At 38.3% G+C, this 24,037-nt stretch overlaps 1 protein-coding gene across 1 annotated transcript in view; it reads right to left on the reverse strand.

Annotated features, from left to right (window-relative positions):
- The window catches only part of Smyd3 (SET and MYND domain containing 3), a 734,617-nt gene that overhangs the window by 146,494 nt on the left and 564,086 nt on the right, over positions 1-24,037 (reverse strand). Inside the window, exons 6-7 of the mRNA XM_047521142.1 lie at positions 7,866-7,933; positions 6,300-6,402 (exon numbers count right to left, since the gene is read on the reverse strand). Coding sequence (XP_047377098.1) covers positions 6,300-6,402; positions 7,866-7,933 — 171 coding nt within the window. The remainder of the gene's footprint in view (positions 1-6,299; positions 6,403-7,865; positions 7,934-24,037) is intronic.

Below are 24,037 nucleotides of genomic sequence, written 5' to 3' on the forward strand. Positions count from 1 at the left end.
GGTAATTCTCTATATTTTCTTGTGGGTTAATTCTGGAACCCTAGTTCTCACTCTAGCCAAATGGCTCCTAGTCATTCGCCCCACTATCAGACTAGACCAATTGACAGCCGTTATTGGGTGATTACAACATGCCCAGTGTGAAGCCACTGACTCCAGGGTGCTTAACTCCCAAAACTTTATTACAAAGGCAGAACTCACAAGTGATAGTGCCAGGTAGTGAATTGGTAACAGGAGACTAGTTATTTCATTTAACCCCAATAAATAGACTCTTACAGCTTCCCTTGGTGTGTTGTAACTGTCTGTGACTGTTACCTGGACTATGCAATGACTTTCTAACTGGCTTCCCTGCTGCCTTCTGTCTACCTTTCTTCTTCTAACGTGCTCTGAGAATTTCCTAAAATCCAATCTGAACCTGTCATTTCTCTACATGAAGAGTTCTGAAGGTTTCTCTCTGCCAGTGGGATAAAGTCACATAAGACTTTTTGCTACTTTTAGATCTGCTTTTTAGTCTCAACATCTTCCCCCGTACCTTAGAGCCTGTCACCATTATGCACATTTGTAAATCCAAAATAAAGCAACCCACACTAGCATGTAACTATGTATTCCTGCCTTAGCTAGCCAGTGCCTGTTCCCCACACTTATTCTTCAAGATTGGCTTAAATATGCTTTGTCCAACAAGGACTGCCTCATTCCCTCAGAGAGAATGACCTATTTTTTCCTTTGTGCCTCTTTCATGCCACTGAAGTAATACCAACTGCATCAAAGCTGAGGGGCTAAATGGCAGAACATTCTGGAAAACACAGTCAAATTATGAACTGGTAATGACAGTGAAATCATTTTATCAGTTGAAGATAAGAACCTCTATTAAAGACTCAATGATTCACCAGTTTTAATGGAGTATCTGCTCACTAACATAGGGCTCATTCAGCAGAAATGTACTTTTAAAAACTTGGTCATTGATCAGTTGATGCTTTAATGGGATAGAACAAAGCTGTATTAAAATATTAACGCCACTGACCACTGCTCTGTCATTTTACAGCAGCTCTTGTAGAACATTTTTTTATAGATAATTTTCAACATTACAGTTATCAAAGACATTTTCTGGATCTTGAATATGTTGCTTACATTCAAATCTCAGGTAAAAAGAACCCTTTTCCCATGAAACCACCTTTCCCATCTACAACTGAGTAGATAATATGGCCAAATTAAAATTAGACTTTGTTTTTATTTCTGGAATTATATTGTTATGTTAACAATTTTTTCTGCTAATACTGACTCTGAACTAAAAAAACAAAAAGACTTTGAAAAATCTCATATCTTTTTAAACTCAAGCCTGAGTGTCAGTTTTATCTCTTCTCTTTGTCTCACAAATCCTGCTAATTTGGGTTTCTAAACATTATATTTCTCAGATCCTCTGTCCCAAGTCACACCGATCTGGTCACATCTGAATTCTTTGGTCTACAGATATGAATTGCTTCTTGTTCCCTGAGCTCACCATCTGTTTCTGACCTCTGTGTCACTGTCTAGAACGCCTTTCTCTGTCTTACCTGACTTTAATTCTATGGATCCTTTTAGATCTAGGACTCACTTCTCTGGAAGCCCTCCTTAACTGCTCCTGTCCCCTACAACACTTTGGGTGCTCTGCTTTGACTTCTGTAAAGCCCTGTGCACATTGATACCATTGTTCTTCTCGCATTGTATTGTTGTCTTCTATTCTATGTCACTTTACTCAACTTGAACTCCTGAAGGTAAGTCCAGGTCCTACTCACCTCTGAATTCTTCAAAGTTTCTGGAATTGCAACTCCAGTTTCTATCATCCAGTAAGCACTAGTGAGTTTGTTAAACAATTTAATAAGATGACCAAGCAAAGAAACAGACTGCTCTAATCTCAAAACACTGTAGATTAAAACTGATTTGAGGGATACTCATATATTCAATTCATGCAAATCACATTTCTCCCAAATGATGATCACTCCAGAGAATGCTGACAGCCAATGGCGGTAGTTGTAACACCTACAAGTTCTTTTAACCAGGAATTCCCATGATAGTGGCCTGGTCTGTCCAGTTTTCTCTGTCTCTTGTAAGACTACCAGGCCATCAGATGAATGTCACAGCTTAACACAATTCTGAAGCGGCAGCTATAAGCAATCAGCGTGGAAGGAACCATACGGGGACTAAACACAGGAACTGTGTAACCATATCAAAAACATCTCTGTGTAGGAGGCTGAACCAGGAGACAAAAGCAAATGAAACAAAACAAAACAAAACAAAAACAAACAAACAAATAAAACAGAAGAGACTCAACAACTCAGAATGACAATCCTTAAATTTCAAAGTGTATAATTGGTGCTGGTTTGAAGGAAAAAGGTGGTCCAAAGGATGGTTTTATGTGGAGTCCAAGGGTAAGAAATGTTCAAGTTCACTCTGATATTGTGGAATCTGTTGCAATTTTCCAGTTCTATTTGTGCAAGGAATGTAATGTTCCCAATTCAAAGTAGGGACAGGCTAGCTTTCATGCTCCTTCTTTCCAGAAGCCATGGGACACAACTACAGACTGTTGGTGATTTAAAAATAGCTCTAAGATTCCATTCTCCCTCTTGTTTTTTCTTTAGCAAGCCTCATTCATTTCCTCAACAAATATAAGTTAACAATGTTATATTTAAGGTACTGCCTAGTCCTTGCTCATGGAACTCAAATTCTGATGCTTAGATCACAGATATCCCACATTAAAATCAATTCAAAATGGACCAAATACCTAAATCTCAAATCTGAAACTATGAAAATGCTATAATAAAACAGGGGAAACCTTTTAAGACATTGGTGTAGGCAATTTTTTTTTTTTTAGATAGGACCCCAAAAGCACAAGCAATATAAGTAAAAATAGGCAAATGGGATTACAACTAAGTAAGAAGTTCACTGCACAGCAAAGAAAATGATCAACAGGATTTGGAAATAACCAACACAATGGGAGAGAATATCTGCAAATGGTACATTTGATAAGGATTCGAAATATATAAGGAACTCAAAAAGATGAGTGCCAAAGCAAACAAATAATCCACTTAAAAGGTAGACTAAAAAACTAATCAGATACTCCTTTTTAAAAATTTTTTTTAGTCATCAATGTATCTTTTATTTTATTTATTTATATGTGGTGTTTGAGTATCAAACCCAGGGCCTCATACATGCCAGGCAAGCACTCTACCATTAAGCTACAACCCCAGACCCCTAAATAGATACTTCTCAAAAGACAATCAAATGCCCTAAAAATACCAAAAATAAAAAGACCTCAATTTCACTTATTATCAGAGAAATGCAAATCATCATCAGTTAGAATGGTCATCACCAAAAAGGCAAGACATAAAAAATGCTGGCAAGGATGAAAAGAAAAGGGAGCTCTTAAATACTGCTGATGGGAGTGTAAATTTGTACATCCATTATGGAAAACAGTACAGGGATTCCTCAGAAATAAACAGAATGACCAAATGACCCAGCAATTCCACACTATTGAGTATATACCCAAAGGAGTCTTCACACCAAAAAGATTCTTGCACTTCTAAGTTCACTGCCACACTATTCACAAGAGCCAAAATATGGAATCAACCCAGATGTTCTTCAGCAGATGAACAGATCAAGAAAATGTGTATTTACATGATAGGATACTGCTCATTCAAGAAAAAGAATGAAATCTTGTCACTAACAGCAACATTATATTGAATGCAGCACAGAGAACATTATGTTGAGTGAAACAAGCCAGACGTTGAAAGACAAACCACATGCTCTCATTCATTTAAGGAAACCAATAAGCCAACTTGTAGAAGAATGGAATAGAATTATGATCACTAGAGATAGAGAAGGGCAAGGGGTGATGGTGGGAGGCAGAAATTAAAAGGAACTTTTAGGGACTGAGAAGCATGCTGGTGGGGAGGGGAGGTTGAAGGTAGAAGGAGAGTGGTTGGACAAATGAATGCGTGATGTATGCGTGTATGGAAATATCACAGTGAGTCCCAACGATTTGTACAATTAATATAAATGACTTTTCCCTTGGTTCTCCCTCTCCCTATCTCTGCCCCCACGGGGTCAGTTTTAAATGTACACGAACAATGTTAATTTGGTTGTTGTTGGTGGCTACAGGCAGTACCTGAGGAGGGACTAGAGACACAAATCTTCTTGAGTGATCAATAGTCCCACACAATGAAGAACTGTTCCATGCAGAATGCCAATTGTGCCCTACTGAGAAATACTGCTGGTCTTTAAAGTATATTCAATCAACAAAGGTATCGAATGCCTCTGGATACAAGGTAGAGTGCTAGGAGATACAGAGATAAACAAGACCCAATTGTGTGTCTTCATGCAGCTTATAGTTGAATACAGAAATCATCAAAAGAGCCAGAATAAATGCCAAATATATATTAATAATCACTAAAAGGAAAAACTCAGAGGAAAAGACCTTTCCTTAATGTGAGAAGTCAGGAAAAGCTTTATAGAGGAGATGGTGTTTGAAAAGGCCTTGGCAGATATGTGGTATTAAGACAGGAAGAAATGGTGGACAGAGAGAAGAACAACTGAGCAAAGGAATGTAATTCACCACGATGTCTATACAGTAGGATCGTGAAATTTTTATTCTTGCAAAAAGTTGATGTAAGAAGGACTTATGGACTGAATCCTCTTGCTGTTGAGAAGATGCCTTGATAAGTAACCCAGAGAAAAATATCTGAGTCTGCAGGGTTTAATGCTGAGCAGAAATATTTTGTTTTAGGCAAAAGGAAAGATTTGCTTGTTGCTCCAGAGACAGAAGTCAATTGATGTGAAAAAGTGAAATAATCACCAAAAGACAAGGTGTTCTTTCAACAATGTGAAAAACAAACAAGAAGAATAACTGGTTAACTATGGCTAAAAAACAAGATATGAGTTTTTTTTTTTTTTTTTTTTTTTTTTTTTCCTGAGAACTGTAACCATTTCTAAAAGTTTTTCTGTTTGCTTGTCAAGTTGTTTGGATGTTGTGCTCAAAAATGACCTCAGGACCTCAAGGGTTGAACCCAAGCTATGCTAGGCAATTACTCTACCACTGAACTACCCAAGTCCTTGTTTGGTTGTTCAAAGTTTACTAAAATACCACCACCATCATCAACAGTAGCAGCCACTCTTCAGCCTCCAAATTGATAGTGCCAAAATAGATGGTAGTTCACTTTCTTACCTGCCTTGAAGTCACATATGGCCCCAAAAAACCAAATCCAAATTCTCCATATCATTGACAGAGAGACAGCCTGATATACTTAGTAAACTGGTTTTAAAACTGGAAATTCAGCAAGTTACTGTGTAAGAGGAAATTTATTTGGTTGAAAATCAGTTTGGAGGGAGTCTTCTCAAAGCCAAATCCCTGTCTTCATAAAATATGATACCTCTGAGTTTAGGTTTTATGGGCTGCATGCTGAGTAAGTGCAATAAAAGCTCTGTTTCCCTTACAATAAATATCCACTTTAGAAAATTAGAAAGTGGAAGGAAACTGGGTCCCACAAAACATAAATATCTACAACCAAGAACTAAGCACAGGTAGTAACTAAGTAACCACGCAGATCAGGTTCAAGTAGCGCTGGAACAGCCCATCTGTAGACATCTTGAGGGACCTCAGGCTTAAGCAAAGATTCCTCGTCAAAAGAGGCTGGGTTAGAAGTCTACAAAACTGAAGGGGTCAAGAACAATTTACTGCTGGAGATCATATTCCTAGTCCTCCATTCCCTCTGCATCTTTGCTTAAATAATCATCCAGAGATTCTGATGGGTTTGTGAAGGCCCAATGATAGCCAGAAAGAGTAAAACTTGTTTGCTTTCTTAACATGGGATTTAAAATGTGTAATTACCTTCAAAATGCAGATAGCAGCCTTGAGAAAAAGTATATCCTGAGCATCCTATTCATCCAGGGGGAGCTGGGCTGCTCTCCCTGCCCATAGAAGAATGACCATTTGCAGGAATGTGACAGGCTGCTGAGCTGTTGCCACTGAGGAGATTTAATGACTCCTGTGCATGTGCATAAAACACACACCCTCTGTCACACACAAACACTTCTCATATACATGCAATAGAACTATCATCATCCAGAAATATGACAACTGAAAAAAAGGGCCATCCATAGTTGGGATATGATAGGTTGCTGGACAGAGGTGACTGTATTACATATCTTCTCATTGGCAGAAGGACAATGAAAAGCTGTACCTCAAGAACAAATGGTTTTAGGAATGGCCACACTGAAAGATTCTTTAATGGGAAAAGAGACTGCAAAGTGGGAAACACAGATCTCCTTACCTCCTCTCCCACCTCAATTTCTCGGACAGCACGCAGTAAGAGGTGGGGCCCGTTGAACACAATCGAACAGTTGGGGTCACAGCTGTGATTGAGCAATGACATACTGAAGGAAAGAAAAAATTAAAACAAGGGTGACCATCATGGTTCAGCAGAAAGAGTCTAATTGCTACATTTAATGAATGTCATGTGCAAAAGATTCTGTAGGCTGGTGCAAGTAGAGACAGGTAAGGCTCAGAGGGCACTGAGGGCTGAAGACTCTGGGTGCATTCACAGAAATGTCACTAGCCCACCTCATATGAAGTAAAATGCTTCCCAAGATGGAGGCTAATTAGACAAGTTGGCTAATAAAACTTTATTTTGAAGTCTTTTTGGGGATAGGGGTGAGGAGGTAGTAGTTTCATTAGAGACCAGCAGATAAGGTAACCAACATGAAGATGGGGGAAAAACTGGCAAAGAAACCATCTCTAAGATGCAGCAGCAGTTATCACAGCCAAGGTTCTACTGACCTTGCCCACAGAGGGTCTCATTTGTTGAGCTCTGTTGGAGGAATGGTGACCTCTGCTAGTCTTCCACACTGAAGAATAACTGTAAGGACTTCCTCTTACATAGAAAGTCAAGGCTGTCTTGCTATCTAGATCCTCCTGCATTCTGAGGCACAGCCTAGTCATCTTATGACCTTGGAGGTACATTTTTTTTTTTAACCATCTGGGAAATGGAATGGATTTACATTGCCACCATAAAGTGATAAGCAGAATGAACATTTCACTTTGCAGAAAGCACTGTAGTATGTTTTTTTTTAAAATTAAATCATCACAACAACTTTATAAGGATCACTTATAAGGCAATGACTGAATTTGAACCAAGTGGCCTAACTCAGAGCCCATCCTTTGAACCATCCTATGTTCCTGCTTTTTGGGAACCACTATCAATAAGCAGACAGCTAATGGCACTTGCAAGAAATAAGAACCTCAATTCTCAGATTCACAGTTAATTATAAGGAAGATTATTTTATATGTGGGTCCTAATAATGAAAACAAAGTGAAAGTAGGAGTGACTGTGGAAGGACAGTCTAGTAACTCGGGGAGAGAGGTTAACACAGTGACAGCTGCAGAGAGCCCTGCAGAGGCCCAACCTTGAAAGTTTTCTTGCTTCCTTGAGTGAACAGGTTCAAAAGACAAAATTAAACACATACACACATGTACAAATCTGGTGAAAGAACCCTGTGCGTTAGCCCAGAAGGTTGGGAATAAGATCAGGGTAGGTGTGGGGGAAAAACCAAACCTCAGCCTCATGGTCAGTGAGCACCCACAATCCTAACTTCCTTCCCCAAACCCCTCTAAGAACAAGAATTTGGGTCTAAGAGTTCCCTCTTCATGATTACCACAGCATATAATGTGGTATGTAAGTTTTATGACTTAACGTTTTTACATCTTATGATTTATTACTAGGTATTGTGCTTGGCTCTTGAATCAGCTCCTGTGACAGCCTTTCTAATTCCAAAGGGCTAGGGAGCCAGGTAGGAATTAAAGATGTGTCTCCCAATCAATGAAATACCATCCACCATACCTAGGGTACAGGCCAACACCAACTTCCTGCATCTCCGCATTGCAGATGGTGAAAGAGTTGCAGATCACCTGCAAAAACAAGGGGGAGAGAATCAGTATTACTAAAGGCATGTAAGAAACTTCAGTAAGAAGAGAATAATGGGCTGGGATTGTAGCTCGGTGGTAGAGCGCTTGCCTTGCAAGTATGAGGCACTGGGTTGGATCCTCAGCACCATATAAATAAATAAAATAAAGGTATTGTGTCCATCTACAGCTAAAAACAAAAAATAAAGAAGAGAATAAAAACTTTGAAAATAAAACATAGGAGCCTTTCAGTAGTTCTTTTGGAAGATCCAAGTTGAATATGGATGCTCTTTGAATTGCAAAAGAATTCCGGGGCACACTCCCCATGAAGACACCAGGTGTTTAAGTGCAGAAATATTAACATCCTGGGAGGAGGGAATACAGGTTTGAATCATCCCAGAAACAATTAACTATGGTCTCACCACCCCCATTCACAAAGTTTACACAATTACATGAAATGCTCAAAATTCAAAATACAAGTAAGTTACTTATTGAGAACTGTACTCCTAACTATATTTTTCAAACTGCCTACAGTTTCCAAAGGCCACTGTGTCTGAAAACTACAGCAGCCTTTTAGTCCTACAAAGAGTAAAGCACACTCTGAGTGATTTTATGACCCAAAGTGATCACAGACCACAACAAGCACAGGAAGTCATTCAGTCAGGCCACCACATGTACTAGGCACATGGGACCCCTCGCTGGCTATGTGTCCCTTATCCTTTGAGGGATACAGCAAAAGAAATAAAAGACATGCTGGGTGTGGTAACACATGACTGTAATCCCAGCTACTCTGCAGAATGGGGTAGGAGGATTGCAAGTTGGAGGTCAGCCTGGATCAACTTAGTAAGACCTTATCTCAAAATAAAATTCAGAAGAACATGGGATGATGTTGGAGGTAGAGTGTCTGCCTAGCATGTTGCAAGCCCCTGGGTTCAATTCCCAGTACCAGGCAAGCAAAGAAGGAAGGATCACTGTGCTCATTTGTGCAGTAAGGTCGCTGTATGAAAGACCACACAGAATCATGGAAAGAGCACTGAACTTGGAATGAGAAAATGTAGGTCCTGGCCATACAATATTGCCCCAGACAGATGTTAGGGCAAGAGCAGTGAAGAAGAGAACAAAGTACTTGCCTTAAGAAAACTTAAGCTCTGTGGAATGACAGATTTTTTTTTTAACCCAACAACAGAAAAATATCACATGTGGATAAATGCTAAAGATAAAAATAAGGTAAAGTAAAAGGAAGAGGGAAAAAAAGTAAAGAAAGCTCTTTAGGGTAAGGTGACGTTGAAGCAGTGACCTGAAGGGACAGGAGAAATGAGCATGTGCACACTTAGATAGTGAAGGTTCATGTCAGGAGAAGGAGTGAGTGCAAAGGCGCTGGGGTGAGAGTGTTCGTGGGTACCCAAAGTAACAGCAGGAAAGCTGGGGTGGCCACAGAAGAGCAGGTAAGAAAAGGGGTAAGATGAAATCAGAGAGGTAGTTAGATCATATAGGGTCTGACAGCCATGTTTGGATTTTATTGTGAGCAGACAGTCCCTGGATTGATTCCAAGCCAAGTAGTGAGTGGATTTCTGTTTTGAAAGGATCACTCTGTTTGGGTAAAATGTGCTATTAAAAGGCAAGGATGGGAATAGAGAACACAGTTAAGAGGTCACTGAATAGCCCAGGTGAGAAATGATGGTGGCTTGGATGTTGGTAGCAGCAAAAATGGGGACAGGTTGGTTAGAACTGCCAACAGGATTTGCTGCAGAGTTATTTGTGGGGAATGAAAAGAGCCAAGAATAATGCTTGAGTTTGGGCCTAAACAAGTAGAATATGACAGCTGCCACTTATGAAGACAAGGAAGGATGTAAAAGGCACAGGCTCGGTCGCAGGGAGTCAGGAGGATGTCCAATGGTTCTGTCTTAATCATGTTAAATCTGAAATGGCCCAAGTAAAGCCTAAGAGTGAGCCAGTGGAGTTCTGGGGACAGTTAGGGGTGGGGATGTAAATTTAGGATGGAACATAATAAAACCTATCAAAAAGAAAGTAGAAGAGACCATTATAGACTTGAGAAGAACCAGTGCCCACAAGTGGATGCTGACTTGTTATAAAATTTCTTTAAAGGAAAAAGCAGTGACCATAAACTCCTCTGAATCAGGTTTAAATGAAATATAAAATATACAAAATATAAAAGTGTTCCATCCTCTGAGGCTCTTCCACTGCGCCAAAGAGCTCTTACAGAAATCCAGTGCAACCTATCAGAGTTTGGCATTCTTCCTGTAAAAGTCTAATAAAATTGCATTTTCCAATCAGAATATACATATACATATATATATATATATATATAAATAAATAAAACAAATACCACTTAAATTACTTTATGGGCATCTGTTTTGTATTAAACTGCAACAGTGTATTGCATACACACACATACACACAAATATATATAAAATTGGTGATAAAAGTATAGGACAAAGTTTCTGTTTTTTAAAATCATAAACATTTTAAAATGGATATGGTATGCATTTATGGATTTTAGCACATATTTTAAAGCATACTAGAACTTCAGCTGAAGTAATCTACCATCAAAAAACCGGATCAAACAGATCTAATTTGCTAACTTTTGAATCAAATCAAAATTAATTTTTTGAGCTATAAAGCAAATTAGAGGTTTTTCAAAATGGGTTTTATATGATGGCATTTTTAAAGAGGAAGGGCTAATGGGAAAATGTCAATGTGGTGGTATCTTCCTCTGGGAAAACTTTTCTCTTCATTAGACTTAGATGGTTTTTATTCATTCCTTTAGTACCAGGGCTCATGCCAGATCATTATTTACCCATTTACTTGCCACCATACACAACCAGACTGTAAGATACTCAGAGGGTAGAGATGGTGTTTCATTATTACTACGGCTGGCACAATGCCTGGTACATAGAAGACACAAATAGACCTATTTCAAATAGACAGATGGCTACAAGGATGTGGTCCTCAGCATCCCCAGAAGACCATTATCCAAAACAGGTCATGGAAGATGCCAGAAATAAATCATAGGGACCCTGTGGATACAAAGGAGGAGAGATGGTGCTATGGTTTAGGTGTGAGGTGCCCTCCAAAAGCTCATGTGTGAGACAGTGCAAGAAGGTTCAGAGGAGAAATGACTGGGTTGTGAGAGTCTTAACCCAATCAGTGATTTAATTCTTTGATAGGGATAAACTGAGCGGTAACTGAAATGGTAGGGTGTGACTGGAGGAGGTAGGAAATGGGGTGTGGCTTTGGGTATATGTTTGTATCTGGTGAGTGGAGTCGCTCCCTGCTTCCTGATCATCTTGTGGGCTGGTTCCCTCTGTGATGCTATTCCACCATGATGTTCTGCTTCATCTAGAGCCTGGAGGAATGGAGCTGGCATTCTGAGGACTAAGACCTCTGAAACCGTGAACCCTCAAATAAATTCTACCTCCTCTACAGTTGCTGGCCAGATCCTTTAGTCACAGAAGGAAAAAAAAAATCTGACTAAAACAGATGGGTAGAGTTCTGGGCCATGAATGGGAATGAATAGAAGTCAATCTTCCATCCCTCCTGTCCTTAGGTGTCCCATTTTTGTATGGTACTTACTGGTCATATCTCTTCGTACGTTCTTTCTAGTCCAGCTTGTCTTTTGTTTCACCCTCTTTTCTACTAGTTCAAGGGATGGAATAACAGTCTTATTCATGAGATGAGCACAAGGATTCTCTTGTTACTACCAAGGGCCTCATATACTAGGCACGAGGTAAATATTTGCCAAAAGAATTATTGAAGGAGTCAATGAATGACACTCTCCATATTTCTCTCCTTCTCTTTGGTATCTCTTGCAATTTCTCTTTATTATTTACTTTGCTTTTACTTTGTTCTTTCTTTTCCTTTTTCTTTTTCCACTATTATCAATCTGTCACTCTCATCTTTCAATTCTACTCACTTCCACAATACAAATAGGGTGTTTTTAAAGTCAACTGAACAAACTCCAGACAAGTTCCTCACCTCTATTATTTTTGAGTGGTATATGTTAGTCTTGAGCTGGTGAACAGAAAGTGTGGTTTTTTGCCAACTTTCACTGTTATTGAGACTGTTGGTTCCATTCTGCACTACCTCAATTAAAAACTTCACAGAAGATATTTTAACATGTGCCACAGATAGCCATGATGGGTGTGAAGCAACTCTCAGGTTTTTTTCTTTTCTAAATGAAAGACTAGGTAGATAATATGTCCATGCATGCTCAAGCAATGAAGTTGAAAGGAACTGATTTTTATATAAAGAAGTAAAACAATGGAAATAAAATCCGAAAATAAATTTTCAGCATTTTTAAAGTATTAACTTTGTATTAACAGTTTTTTAAAGAAAATTGCCCACAGTAAACAATGAAGGAATAAACACTTCACACAAAGACATGTTTAGAAAAGAATATCAATGAGATTATTTTGATTAAAGGCAATTAGATTAAAGAATTCTTTTTAGGAGCTAGGGGTGTAGCTTAGTGGTAGAATGCTTCCATAGCCTGTGTGAGGCATGGGTTTGATCCTCAACACCACATAAAATTAAATAAATGAAATAAAGGTATTGTGTCCATCTACAACTAAAAAAATATTAAAAAAAGAATTCTTTCTAAAAATGAAGCATGAGTACTACCTTAAAAATAGTTTTCATGGCATGAAACTAGAACATATAAATTATTTCATTATTATTAAATGTGAGTTATGTTTATTCTTCATAATTTTTCCTTTAAAACAATCTTGAAGGGCGCAGTGGTGCATGCCTGTATCCCCTTTGACTCAGGAGACTAAGGCAGGAGGATCTCAAGTTGAAGGACAGCCTGGGAAACTTAGTAGGACCTTGAATCAAAATAAACACTAAAAAGGGCAAGGGGTGTAGCTCAGTGGTGGAACATGCTTGAGTTCAATGCCCAGTACTGGGGAAAAAAAAGTCTTTATAATATTGCAACTTTGCTAGATGACAATAATCTAAAATCTAATAAGTTAACCACTTTGAAAAGCAGTATGGAGATTCCTCAAAATACTAGAAATGGAACTACCATATGACCCAACTATCCCACTCCTCAATATTTATTCAAAAGAACAAAAATCAGCATACTGTAGTGATATATGCATACCAATGTTTATAGTAACACAATCTACAATATCCAAGTTATGGAACCAGCTTAGGTATCCGTCAATAGACCAACAGATAAAGAAAAAGTTATATATACACAATAGAGTTCTACTCAGCCTTGAAGAAGAATGAAATTATATCATTTGTAAATGGAAGGCAATGGAGAACATCAAGTTAAGTGAAATAAGTCAGACCCAGAAAGACAAAGGTCAAATGTTTTCTCTTATATCCAGCAACTAGAGAACGAAAAAGGGGATCTCATGAAAATAGAAGGAATATCAGTAGAGTAGAAGCAGGGACCAAGGGGGAGGGAGGACAGGAGAGAAAAAGGAAGAACTGGAGAATTACACTATGTACATGTATGCATATACCATGATTCATTCCAATTTTACATATAACTATAATGCACCAATTAAGATAGATACATAGACAGACAGACAGACAGATACATATAAGGAAGACCAATAGAGAAGAGGAAGGAGATCAGGGGGAGGAAAGTGGGGGAGAGAAAAGTACTGGGAATTAAAATGAAGAAAACTAGGTTATATATATTTACGAATAGATTGAAATGAACCTCACCGTTAGGTATCATTATAATGCAATGAAGAAAATCTAGTGAGTACAAGGCCACTGAACCCCTATATTTCATGAAAACAACCAAAGTGAAATTTAAAATATTCTATGAAGTCAAATTCTATGTCATCTGGTGCAGGTAGGTGCAGAATCCAATATTTGCCTTCTGAGGTGAAAATTCCCCTGGAGAGTAGATACAAATAGTAATCAATACCAAACACAATCTGAATACCTCAGAGACATACCTACTCTTGTTATATACCATATGTTCAAATTTCATATTTTCCCTCAAGTTTATGGAATTGTAGACTTTCCCATGGCAGCAGATAAACTGAGATACTTGAGACACAAGGAAAAGTCACCACTGTACCACTGCCTTGAGCAGCTGAACAGCGATAAGAACATTTACAACCCAACCATAACAGTCATTCTACATCCTAAGAGACCCATCTACTTCCCAGTCCCCTCCCTCTAATGACCTACTTGACATAAAGCCCATGTCGAAGAATTCTTCCAATTTCAAAACACATAATAAAATCTAAAACACACAGAAGGAAACTCAATTTCTGAACTCACATGTAAATTGGTTTCCTAGATGACCATCCATGTTGTCTTCATTTCTCTATTTATCTCATGAGTAGAATGTTTGGCACACAGGATTTTAGATATAGAGAGTTCACTGGCTAGAGGGACTACAGGTAAATTTTCAGAAGTTTACTGCACCAAGTTTCATTAAGCTGTGTGGACTGAAGAAATGGAAGTATGAAGAACTGGTAGATATGAAAACCAAAAGCAGAAATTTTCATGGAAAATAACTGTCCACATCACCTCTAGATCTAGAATTCATAATTCTGTAACTGTAAAAGCACAATAAGTATTTCAGTCAGGGTATATTTTTTCTCCTCCCACAAAGTATGACATTTTATTAAATGCGGATTCTTTTTTCAGAATCTTCAACTTTAAGAAATTGAAATTTCTCCCCAATCTCTACTATTTGTGTGTCAAATATTTATCCATCAGTCAGGACTCAGTTTAGGCCTCCCCTAATCTTCCACTTCCTCTCCTGCTCACACATTTATAATCTTTTACTAGTCCCAAGGATGAAATCTCCAAACTAGAATTAACAATGACAGAGATTGGGACTGGGGAGGAAGGTCTGCTCAGGAGAGAAGAGACAGTGTTTCCCAGATGATGGTACACACATATCAAGACACTGCCTTGTACTCCATAAATTATTATTGGTGAATTAACAGAAGTGTTTCCAGAAGATTTATAATGGCATCTGTTTCTATTTCAATTTTTAAAAATCGATAACTAAAACAATTACATTTTGTCTTCATCAGGAAGTTGCTAGAAAATTTTCACGTTCCATCAGTGAACATGTTTTAAGGCCAGGGTGCAAAGGACTATGCTTATTGACTCTAAGCAGCCTCTCGGGAGCTTTGACATTACAGAGTTCTCTATTGTTTCTTAGTCACATGTGATTTAATTTGCAAACCTAATGGACCACTGGGTAAAGACAAACAGCAAGTAGATATGATCCTGAAAGCACAGGAAACAAAAGCAAAAACCAGACCAGTGGGGTTGCATCAAATTAAACTATACAGCAAAGGTATCAAAAGAGTGAAGCAATGACCTACAAAGGAGGATAAAATATTTGCAAACCATATATCTGATAAGGGACTAATATCTAAAATACATACAGAACTCAACTTAGTAGCAAGAAAACAATCCCACTTAAAGGGTGGGAAAGGACTTGAACAGACATTTCTCAAAAGAAGATATAAGAATGACTAAAAGGTTCATGAAAGAATGTTCAACATCACTATTTATTAGGAAAATGTGAATTAAAACTACCATGAGGGCTGTGGATATACTCAGTTGGTAGAGTGCGTGCCTTGCATACACAAGGTCCTGGGATTCAAAACCCAGCACCACACAAACAAAACAAAATAAAACAACCATGGGCTATCACCTCATACCGATTAGAACAGTCAACATCAAAAAAATGGAAGAGAAATGTTGGTGAAGACATGAAGAAAAGGGAAGCCCTGAAAAGTGTTGGTGGGAATGTGAATTATTACAGCTATTATGGAAAATGGTATAGAGTCTCTCAAAGCACTGAAAATAGAACTACCATATAATCCAGAAATCCCGGCCCTGGGTATACATTTAAAAGAATGGAAATAAGAGATATCTACACTCCCATGTTCACTGCAGCATTACTCACAAGAGCCAAGACACAGAATCAGCCTAAGTGTTCTTCAATGAATGAATGTGTAAGGAAAATGTGGTATATATACACATGGAATATTATTCAGCCTTAAAAAAAGAAAGAAAGTCTGTTATTTGTGACAACCTGGATGAATCTGAAGGACTCTAATAAGTGAAATAACCCAAGCACAGAATAACAAATACCACATGATCTTATTTCCGTGTGTAATCAAAAAAGAAAGTCAAACTCATAGAAGTATAGTATAGTATAACAGTGGAGGGAAGGGGGATGTTGGTCAAAAGGTGCTGTATTTCAGAGGAGGAATATGTTTCTGAGAACTGCTACACAGCATGGTGACTATTAGTAATAATAATATATATTTCAAAGTTTCCACTGGTAAATTTCAAATGTCTCATTCCCCCTGAAAATGATGTGAGATGACAGACATGTTAATTAGCTTGATTAAATCATATATCAAATTATATTAATATGTAATATACCACACAGAACACATATATCAAAACACTACATTGTTCCCCATCAATTGTTATGGGTAAATTAAAAAGTTAAAGAAATTTTAATATAGAAAGTAGGGATGTTAGAAAGTAAGGATGAATATAAAAATGATAATTCTATAAATTTGTTTCAAGATGCTTCACATAATGATTTATCTGGTTAAAATTCTCATAAAGCATCTCAAGACTTTGTTAGTATTTTTAAAATGTTAAAAAGAGAACATATAATGAATATTTTTAGCAGATGACATGAAGATTATTAGTCTCCAGCATGTTATTTTAAATGTGCTTACATATAGCCCCCTAAAACCTCTCTCTTATCTCATCATTTAGAAAAAGAAATGTGAAAATTATAAAACATAACCTAGCTGCCTTCTTAAAGAGAAAACCTGTAAGAACACTGAACCTCAGATCATGAGTACAAGAGGCTACCTAAGATCCAAAGCAAAAGTAGATGACTTAAAAATTTGTGTTGATAAATAATGTTTTTTTGGTATAAAACTAATTTAAAAAGTCAAACGACATAGACCATTTGTTATATGGGAAAATTTTAATTTTTTCTTTATATAATTTCTTTACATATTTTTCTTTTCCTTTTTAAAAATTTTGTTGTATATAAACAGCATGCTTTTATTTTATTTATTAATTTTTATGCAGTGCTAAGGATGTGCCTCACACATGCTAGGCAAGCACTCTGTCACTGAGCTAAAGCCCCAACCTCTACATATTTTTCTTTATATGTAAATATTGTTAAAAATTTTTACAAATTTTCTTCATCACATAAGTAAAGTAAAATAAAATAATCACAGTTAAGAAAACTTCTTCATCCCAGTCCATATAACAATATACTTAGACATGTGTCCCTGGTTCACTCAACTGTTTCCACAATTGCAATGATGTCTATCACTTTGCAAGCCCTGACCACAGTAGATATGCAGCACACACTGGACATACAGAATAGTCAACAATGACTTGCCAAGGTCGAAATCAACATCAAGGCCGATATCATAAGTGAGGAAATAACAATCAGAAAACCATGCTTACTATTTTACATCTCTCCCAAGGTCAAAGTACCAAACATGAGCAAATGGAGCCTCTTTAGATAACCTGCTTACTTTCTAAAACCCACCCACATTTTCCTTTCCTAAGGGCTTTACTCACCACAGAGCTTACTATACTTTAAAAAACTGTCCTTGATAATAGAAAGCTAAACAGGAATGATATTCACAAATTCGTCCATTGTTCTTAGTTTCTGAGTCTATTACCCGGCATTTTGCCTCTTTAAAATCATTTGATGGAAAAAGCACTTACTATAGATGTCTGTCAAATATGAATAAAGTAAAAAGCTCTGTAACACAATTTTCATTGTTTAATCTTCCTCCCACACACATCCTGAGGCTCAGAACTACTATGCTACTCTTAAATAATTTATTATAATATATTGTTGTAGGTTTCTATAGCTCTTCCAATAAGAGTCTTTTCTTTTACAAATTTCATTTAGACATGTTCCTACCCAAAAAGTTTATCACAATAAACTCAACTTTCTCCTATAGATCTCACTTAAAAATTCTTTTGTGTAGCTTCGATTTCCAAAACATGTTCCCTTTCATGATAATCTAGTTTCATTATTCTCTTTGCACATAATTGATGTAGAAAATCCACCCTGGGGCAATGCCAGTGTTCTTCACTGTAATTTGTCTTAGTTCCAGTACTGTGAGTTCCCAAATGCAGTGTGCTAGGTGGTATACATCACCTGTTCGAGACTGAATTGAATGTAACAGAGTGTGGCTCATCTGCATTTCCCCATCAAGCTAATGGAGAAAAGAAAACTACAGAAAAATGGTTCATGTGAAAGTTAAGACTGATCACCAACAACTGCTTAATGTAATTCCCAAATGAAAGATAAATTCCAGATTGTTCTGCGGTTACCCTTGCTATGTAGAAATTAAGGTGAATGTTCTCTTCCAGAGAATGGTTGGTAGGCAAGGGCTTTTCGTACTGATGGTGCTTGACATCTTGGGAGTGAAACCCAGAAGCATGTATTTCACATTCTAATACATGAACAGTGCATGACTCATGTAAACACACATGAAGGTATTTTCAGGACTAGGACCCAGGGCTGCGGCAGAAAGGCTGGGGCCACCTCGGCAGGACAGTCCTCTGGCTGCCCATACAGACCCCAATACCTAGACACTGTCCAGTGGGCAGGAGTCAGGGAAGAAATCATATGGATCAGATTAGTCACAGCTTTAATTATGGGGTGCAAAGGCTGCAAGAAATTAGGCTGAAGGCAGACGGTCCCTTTTATCATTGCTCAAGGCACACATCTTTATTTTCAGAAATATGGAAAGCAATAAAAATAAAAGAAACCATGGCTTCTGTCCCTGCCCTACCCTGTTCCTTCTTCCTCCTCCAGTCACTCTTACAGAAGGCCAGGTACAAAAAACAGCCAGGGGAGGGGTCTTCCATACAAGGACACAATTTGATCATTTGTCTCTCTGCTGGTATCATTTTAAACCAGTCACTTAATGCATACATACAGGGCACTATTCCCAAGCTTTCTCCTAAGTTGGTGGTGAAAAAGAACACCAGCACACTGAGCGGCACCCCCTCAGGGATTCCCTGCAGGGACCCGCAAGAGAGATTCCCCTCCCCCACTCTGAATTCAGCAGAATGTGAAAAGAGGAGGTAATTTGGGAAAGAGTTAAATATATCTTCTCCTTGGTAATGGGCATTGCTGAAAGTAAAGTCTGATGACTTTTTGGCTGGGTGGTGGGATTCTCCTGAGTAAGAAAGCACTGCAGAAGGATGGTTCAAAAGACAGACAATCCGTTGCCCACAGGAGACAGGCTGTCTGCTTAGTGTGGATCTGCTTCCCTGGTCCCAGCTCTTCCCTTCTCTTCTCCAGAGTCTGCCCTCTCATGCTGTCCTCTGAATTTTCTACTCTTCTGCAGGATTGGCAGATCCCTGAACTTTGAATGGCCTCCTCCCTTTTCCATCCACCAAACTACCACTGTTCTTTTGAGGTCCAGGCCCAAAGTCCCCTCTTGGGGGAAGCCTTTATTAGACCTACCCATCTAATGTGTGGACCCACACATCCACTTCAGCATTTGGTACAATATAGGACACCTATTTCTTTATATTTGAGCTCTAAGAGGGTAGAACTTCTATTTTATTCTTAAAATTACTTGGGGTAGGGGGACACATATTGGACTACTGAATACACTGAGTACTCAAAAAAAATGCTTGCTGGGCTGGGTGAGGTGGTGCAGGTCTGTAATCCCAGTTACTAGGGAGGCTGAGGCAAGAGGATCACAAGTTTGAGGCCAGCCTGGGCAACTCACTTAGGGAGAACTTGTCTCAAAACAAAATAAAAAAGGGCTGGAGATATTGTGGTAGAGCGCTTGCCTAGCAAGTGAAAGGCCCTGGGTTTGATCTTACTTTAAAAAAAAAAAAAAAAAAAGATTCTCTTCATCTCTCTTTCCCCCTCTCTTTTCCAAAACTCATCCAGTGACTTATACAGGCCATGTTCTGGAGCTGTAAGAAAGTGTAATGAGAACCCTACTCTTACCAAGTCTGAGACTAATAGGCAACACAGAACTATCAGTCAAAAAAAATCACATGCACACTGTTCTAGTGCCCAGCAGACAGGTCATTAACTTGGCTGGGGCAGGTCAGAGAAATCTCCTTAGAGAAGGGCTGCCAAAGGAGGTACCTGGGCTCTTAAACCACAAGTCTAAACCAAACTTCTCATACCTTATGGGTCTTAGTGAGAAATACCAACTTAATATTAAATTCTACAAACTTCTCTTTTTCCTTAGATTGAAGAGACCTGGCATAAATTTAATACCCAGACTTTAAAAAGTTGAAGGTGGTAACATCTGATAATATCAGACATCACACTAAGAAGTAAAAGGAATGGGGACATAATAAGTTTTGCCTCAGGAAGAGAACAAAATGCCCACCAGGTTTTCTCCCTGGTTTGAAAGACTTACAAACCTCTACAATGTGCCCTGTTCCCACTCCATGTCATTGAGAGTGGAAAGGAGAAGAAAAGCCCCACAAAAAAGATAGTACTGCCTAAAATATCACAGTTTTCTCTCTGAAGAACCAGAAAGGAGACACGGGAAAGGCTAGATGCAGGCAAGAGCAAGTCTGGAGAGGACAGCAAGGAGTGTCTTGGGATGTTGTGCACCCACTTGTCCTCAAAGCACTCCTCCGCCACTTACTGAGGCTACCTGAAAGTTACACCATTAAACACACTGTTTTTCATCAAAGCAAACATCCTCACAAAACCTGAAATGTTTTGCCCAAGAGAAGAACATCTGTTTCAACCCCACTGACATTCTGAAGCACTGCACATTCATTATGTCCTCTGGTTCTCCAAGCCCCTCAATAAAGGACTGTTGGCACCCTGTCTTCTCTCTTCTTGAAAGGCAGGCTAAGAACTCAACAGATTTTCATAAGCTACAGAGTCACATGATCTCAGACATCAGCAAAGGTTAAAGGTTAGTTTGTCAAGAAAACCTCCTCAGCAGACATGGTGCTGTACCCTGGGGCCATGAGAAAGAGACTTGCTTATTCATTCATTAAGGGCCAATTATATACCTGCACAGCACTAGGAACAGAGGAGGAAGAAAAACTGTCCTTTTCACCATTTTGTCTTATTTCACTCTCCAAGTAAGTCCAATAGCAATGAAAAAAATGTCATGTTTCTCTCTCATTTTGACAAACTTTAGCCTTTCTCAGCCGAAGATGATTTTCCTGACTATTGGTCATATTTCTTTGTAAGTCATTCTGTCAAAATATAAGTCACAATAATGTGGGGTGGCATTCTAACCTGTCAGATCAATTTAAAACATGAGTCCACTGCTATTCCAGGGCCCTCTGATCATCCACAGGAAGGACTGCTGAGGATTACTGAAGACCAGCTGGGAGGCAGAAAGTAAAATGGATGACTTCTCAATTTTCCACTCTCCCATTGTCTAACTGCAGCCACCATTCCCAAATTAGCACCACAAAGAGAGGGATATTCACCCCCAGAGCAGGCTGGAAAGATAAATCAGTTACAAAAGAGCAAGTGGCTAAAAAAGAAAGAGAAAATGAAGCCCTGACACTTCGTCATGGTATGTGTGGTCATTCACAAATGGAATGATCAGAGACAAAACAGAAAGAACCCTCCGCCCATCTCCTCCCCAAAGAAACCCAACTGTTTCCTCTTGTTTCTACCTCCTCATATATAAAATCATTAGGGAATAAATTGCTTTACATGGGATGAAATGTGCTCGATGGTATATTGAGCCTGCATTTCTACACCATTAGCTAATTGGTTTTGATTAGGAAGAGCTCAGAAATAAAGCTAATCAGAATTGACCAAAAAGTGATAAACCAGAGGTATTATGAGGATTAACTAAGAAAAGACATGTAGACCTCAGACTCCTGGTATCAACTTTGAGACACACTTAATAGGAAGGTGCATCATTATGCTAAGAACACTAAGAAAAATCATTAACAATTGAACTCTGTCAGGCTATCAGTTGTAAAACAGATTGCAATTTTGGGAATCTTGGAATTAATGAAATATATATCACCAAACACATATCTAGATTTCTAGAAGAATGTAAAGTTGTAATCTGTATAAGTGGTATCTGAATACAGGACATTTCTGTCACTGTGGTCACATTAGGCCCTGAGTGTCTGACCACCCGTCTCTTGGAATCTGGCCCACTGAGCAGATTGGGTTGCATGGCCCTCTCCCTGCCTCTTAGCATCACCCAGGGCACTCACCACCATTTTCAGCTCCAGAGTTCTCTGTTTTCACCATCGTCTGAGTCAGCTGTCATATAACAGACTACCATAAGTCACTCAAAACCCAAAATACGACCCCAATATAAAGTTACACTGCTTGTGCCAAGTCAATGGGTTTGCCAAATGTGGCTACACTCTGGAGGTGACTAAATGCACATGTGTTTCCACATCTTCTTTCCATACTGAGTTAAGCGGTGCAATTTCCCTTGGAACTGAATTTAAATTAGTTATTTTAAAATTCAAGTTCACATTTCTTTTCCACCTATTACATGGTGAATGCATTTTTGTGGACAGTTGGTATAGAGAAGAGGGGGATGGATTTCACAGTCATTAATCATTAGCCTGACAATTGGAGGGCTAGGTACTGAACACTCTGGCATCTTAGATGGCTATTTATTATAGAGAATCAAGATCATTGAACATGTAAGGGGATTGCAGAAGGACACACAAAGACATTTACAGAAAAATTATACAAGATAACGAAGGAAAACAGGGAGGTACATTGTTTTTGCTTCACTCAAGACCTGCAAACCTAGGGAGTGGGTGACCTAAAACACCAGCCAGAGTCAGTGGTGGCCAAGAGTTGTTGCATCCTTGGCACATGTACTCTTCAGATGACTTTTAAAATATTTTTATGACTATACAAAATGCCTAATTATTGAGTCTGATTTTGCTGCATTTGTTCTGACCATTCAAACCCCCCACTCTTCATTGATATTGCCCTTTTAAATGATCACTCAGTGCTGTCTTCACCAAGAAGACATCTGAACTTCCTAATTTGTGAGATTCAACCAGTTACCCTGCTTAATATCACAAAGAGAATCAAGTTCTCCTTTTCTTGAGCTACACAGATTTAATTATTTTTAATAAAAAATAAAATTCCAAATGATTCTTTCTTTCCCTCCAGCTTTATTTTGCACATATTCTCTACTCATTTCCCCCAACATCTAAATGCAAAGCAGAACATATTTGCTAAAGGAAGGAGAGTTTGATAATTAACAGCAAACATAATTGAATTTGCATGTGTGAGGTTCCCAACTTTGAATTCAGAGACAATGAATTGCATAATAGTCCAAATTAAAATTAATCTGTTTCTGAAAAAAGGAAAAAGTTATCAATGACAGGAAAAGAAATGTTGGTTTCAAATACCCCTGAGTAAAGATTATTTTGTATGCCAATTATACCTCAATAAAGCTGAGGGAAAAGGTTATTATTGGAAAGCCTGTCTGAAGGGGAAAAAATAAACCAAGCATTATCAATAATAGATGAGTTTAAAAAACTGAAATGTAAGGATCACTGGGAAATAGAACAAAAGTGAAACAGAAAGAAATATGACATGAAAAGAAGAGGATTAAGAGAATAAATGAGTTGACAACAAAAAAATTCCAAAGGCCAGGAGGAAAGAGAAGCATGGGAATTACTGTCGGTCTATATTTGGATTGTCATGAAAAAAAGGAAAAAATTGACAAGAACAGAAAAAAAGATACAATGATTTTATGAAGCTGCCTGATGATAGTTCAGTCCATTATCAACCTAACTTGAATAAATCAAAAAGTTGATCATCAGAAACAAATGAATAAAGATTCAACCTACAGGTAAACATTGGATATTGATCGATGGGTGCTATTATTACCACTGTTCTCATCAAACTAACTTGAGAAGACTGTGATTCTAGCCCCCCAAATGCAGTTAATGACCAGTGAAAGGCATGCTCCCTGCTCCCAGGGTGGCTAGCATTCTGTGCCAAAAAAGAAAAAAAAGGAAGTCAGCGTGCACTATGGCTGTTTGATAGTGTAATATAGACAGATCAGGTTTTCATTAAGCTGAAGGCAGATACAGCAGTGCTGTGCACTACGGCAGAATTGTAAAAACTCTTCC

This window comes from Sciurus carolinensis, chromosome 12 (genome assembly GCF_902686445.1).
Source record: "Sciurus carolinensis chromosome 12, mSciCar1.2, whole genome shotgun sequence".
Classification (NCBI taxonomy): domain Eukaryota; kingdom Metazoa; phylum Chordata; class Mammalia; order Rodentia; family Sciuridae; genus Sciurus; species Sciurus carolinensis.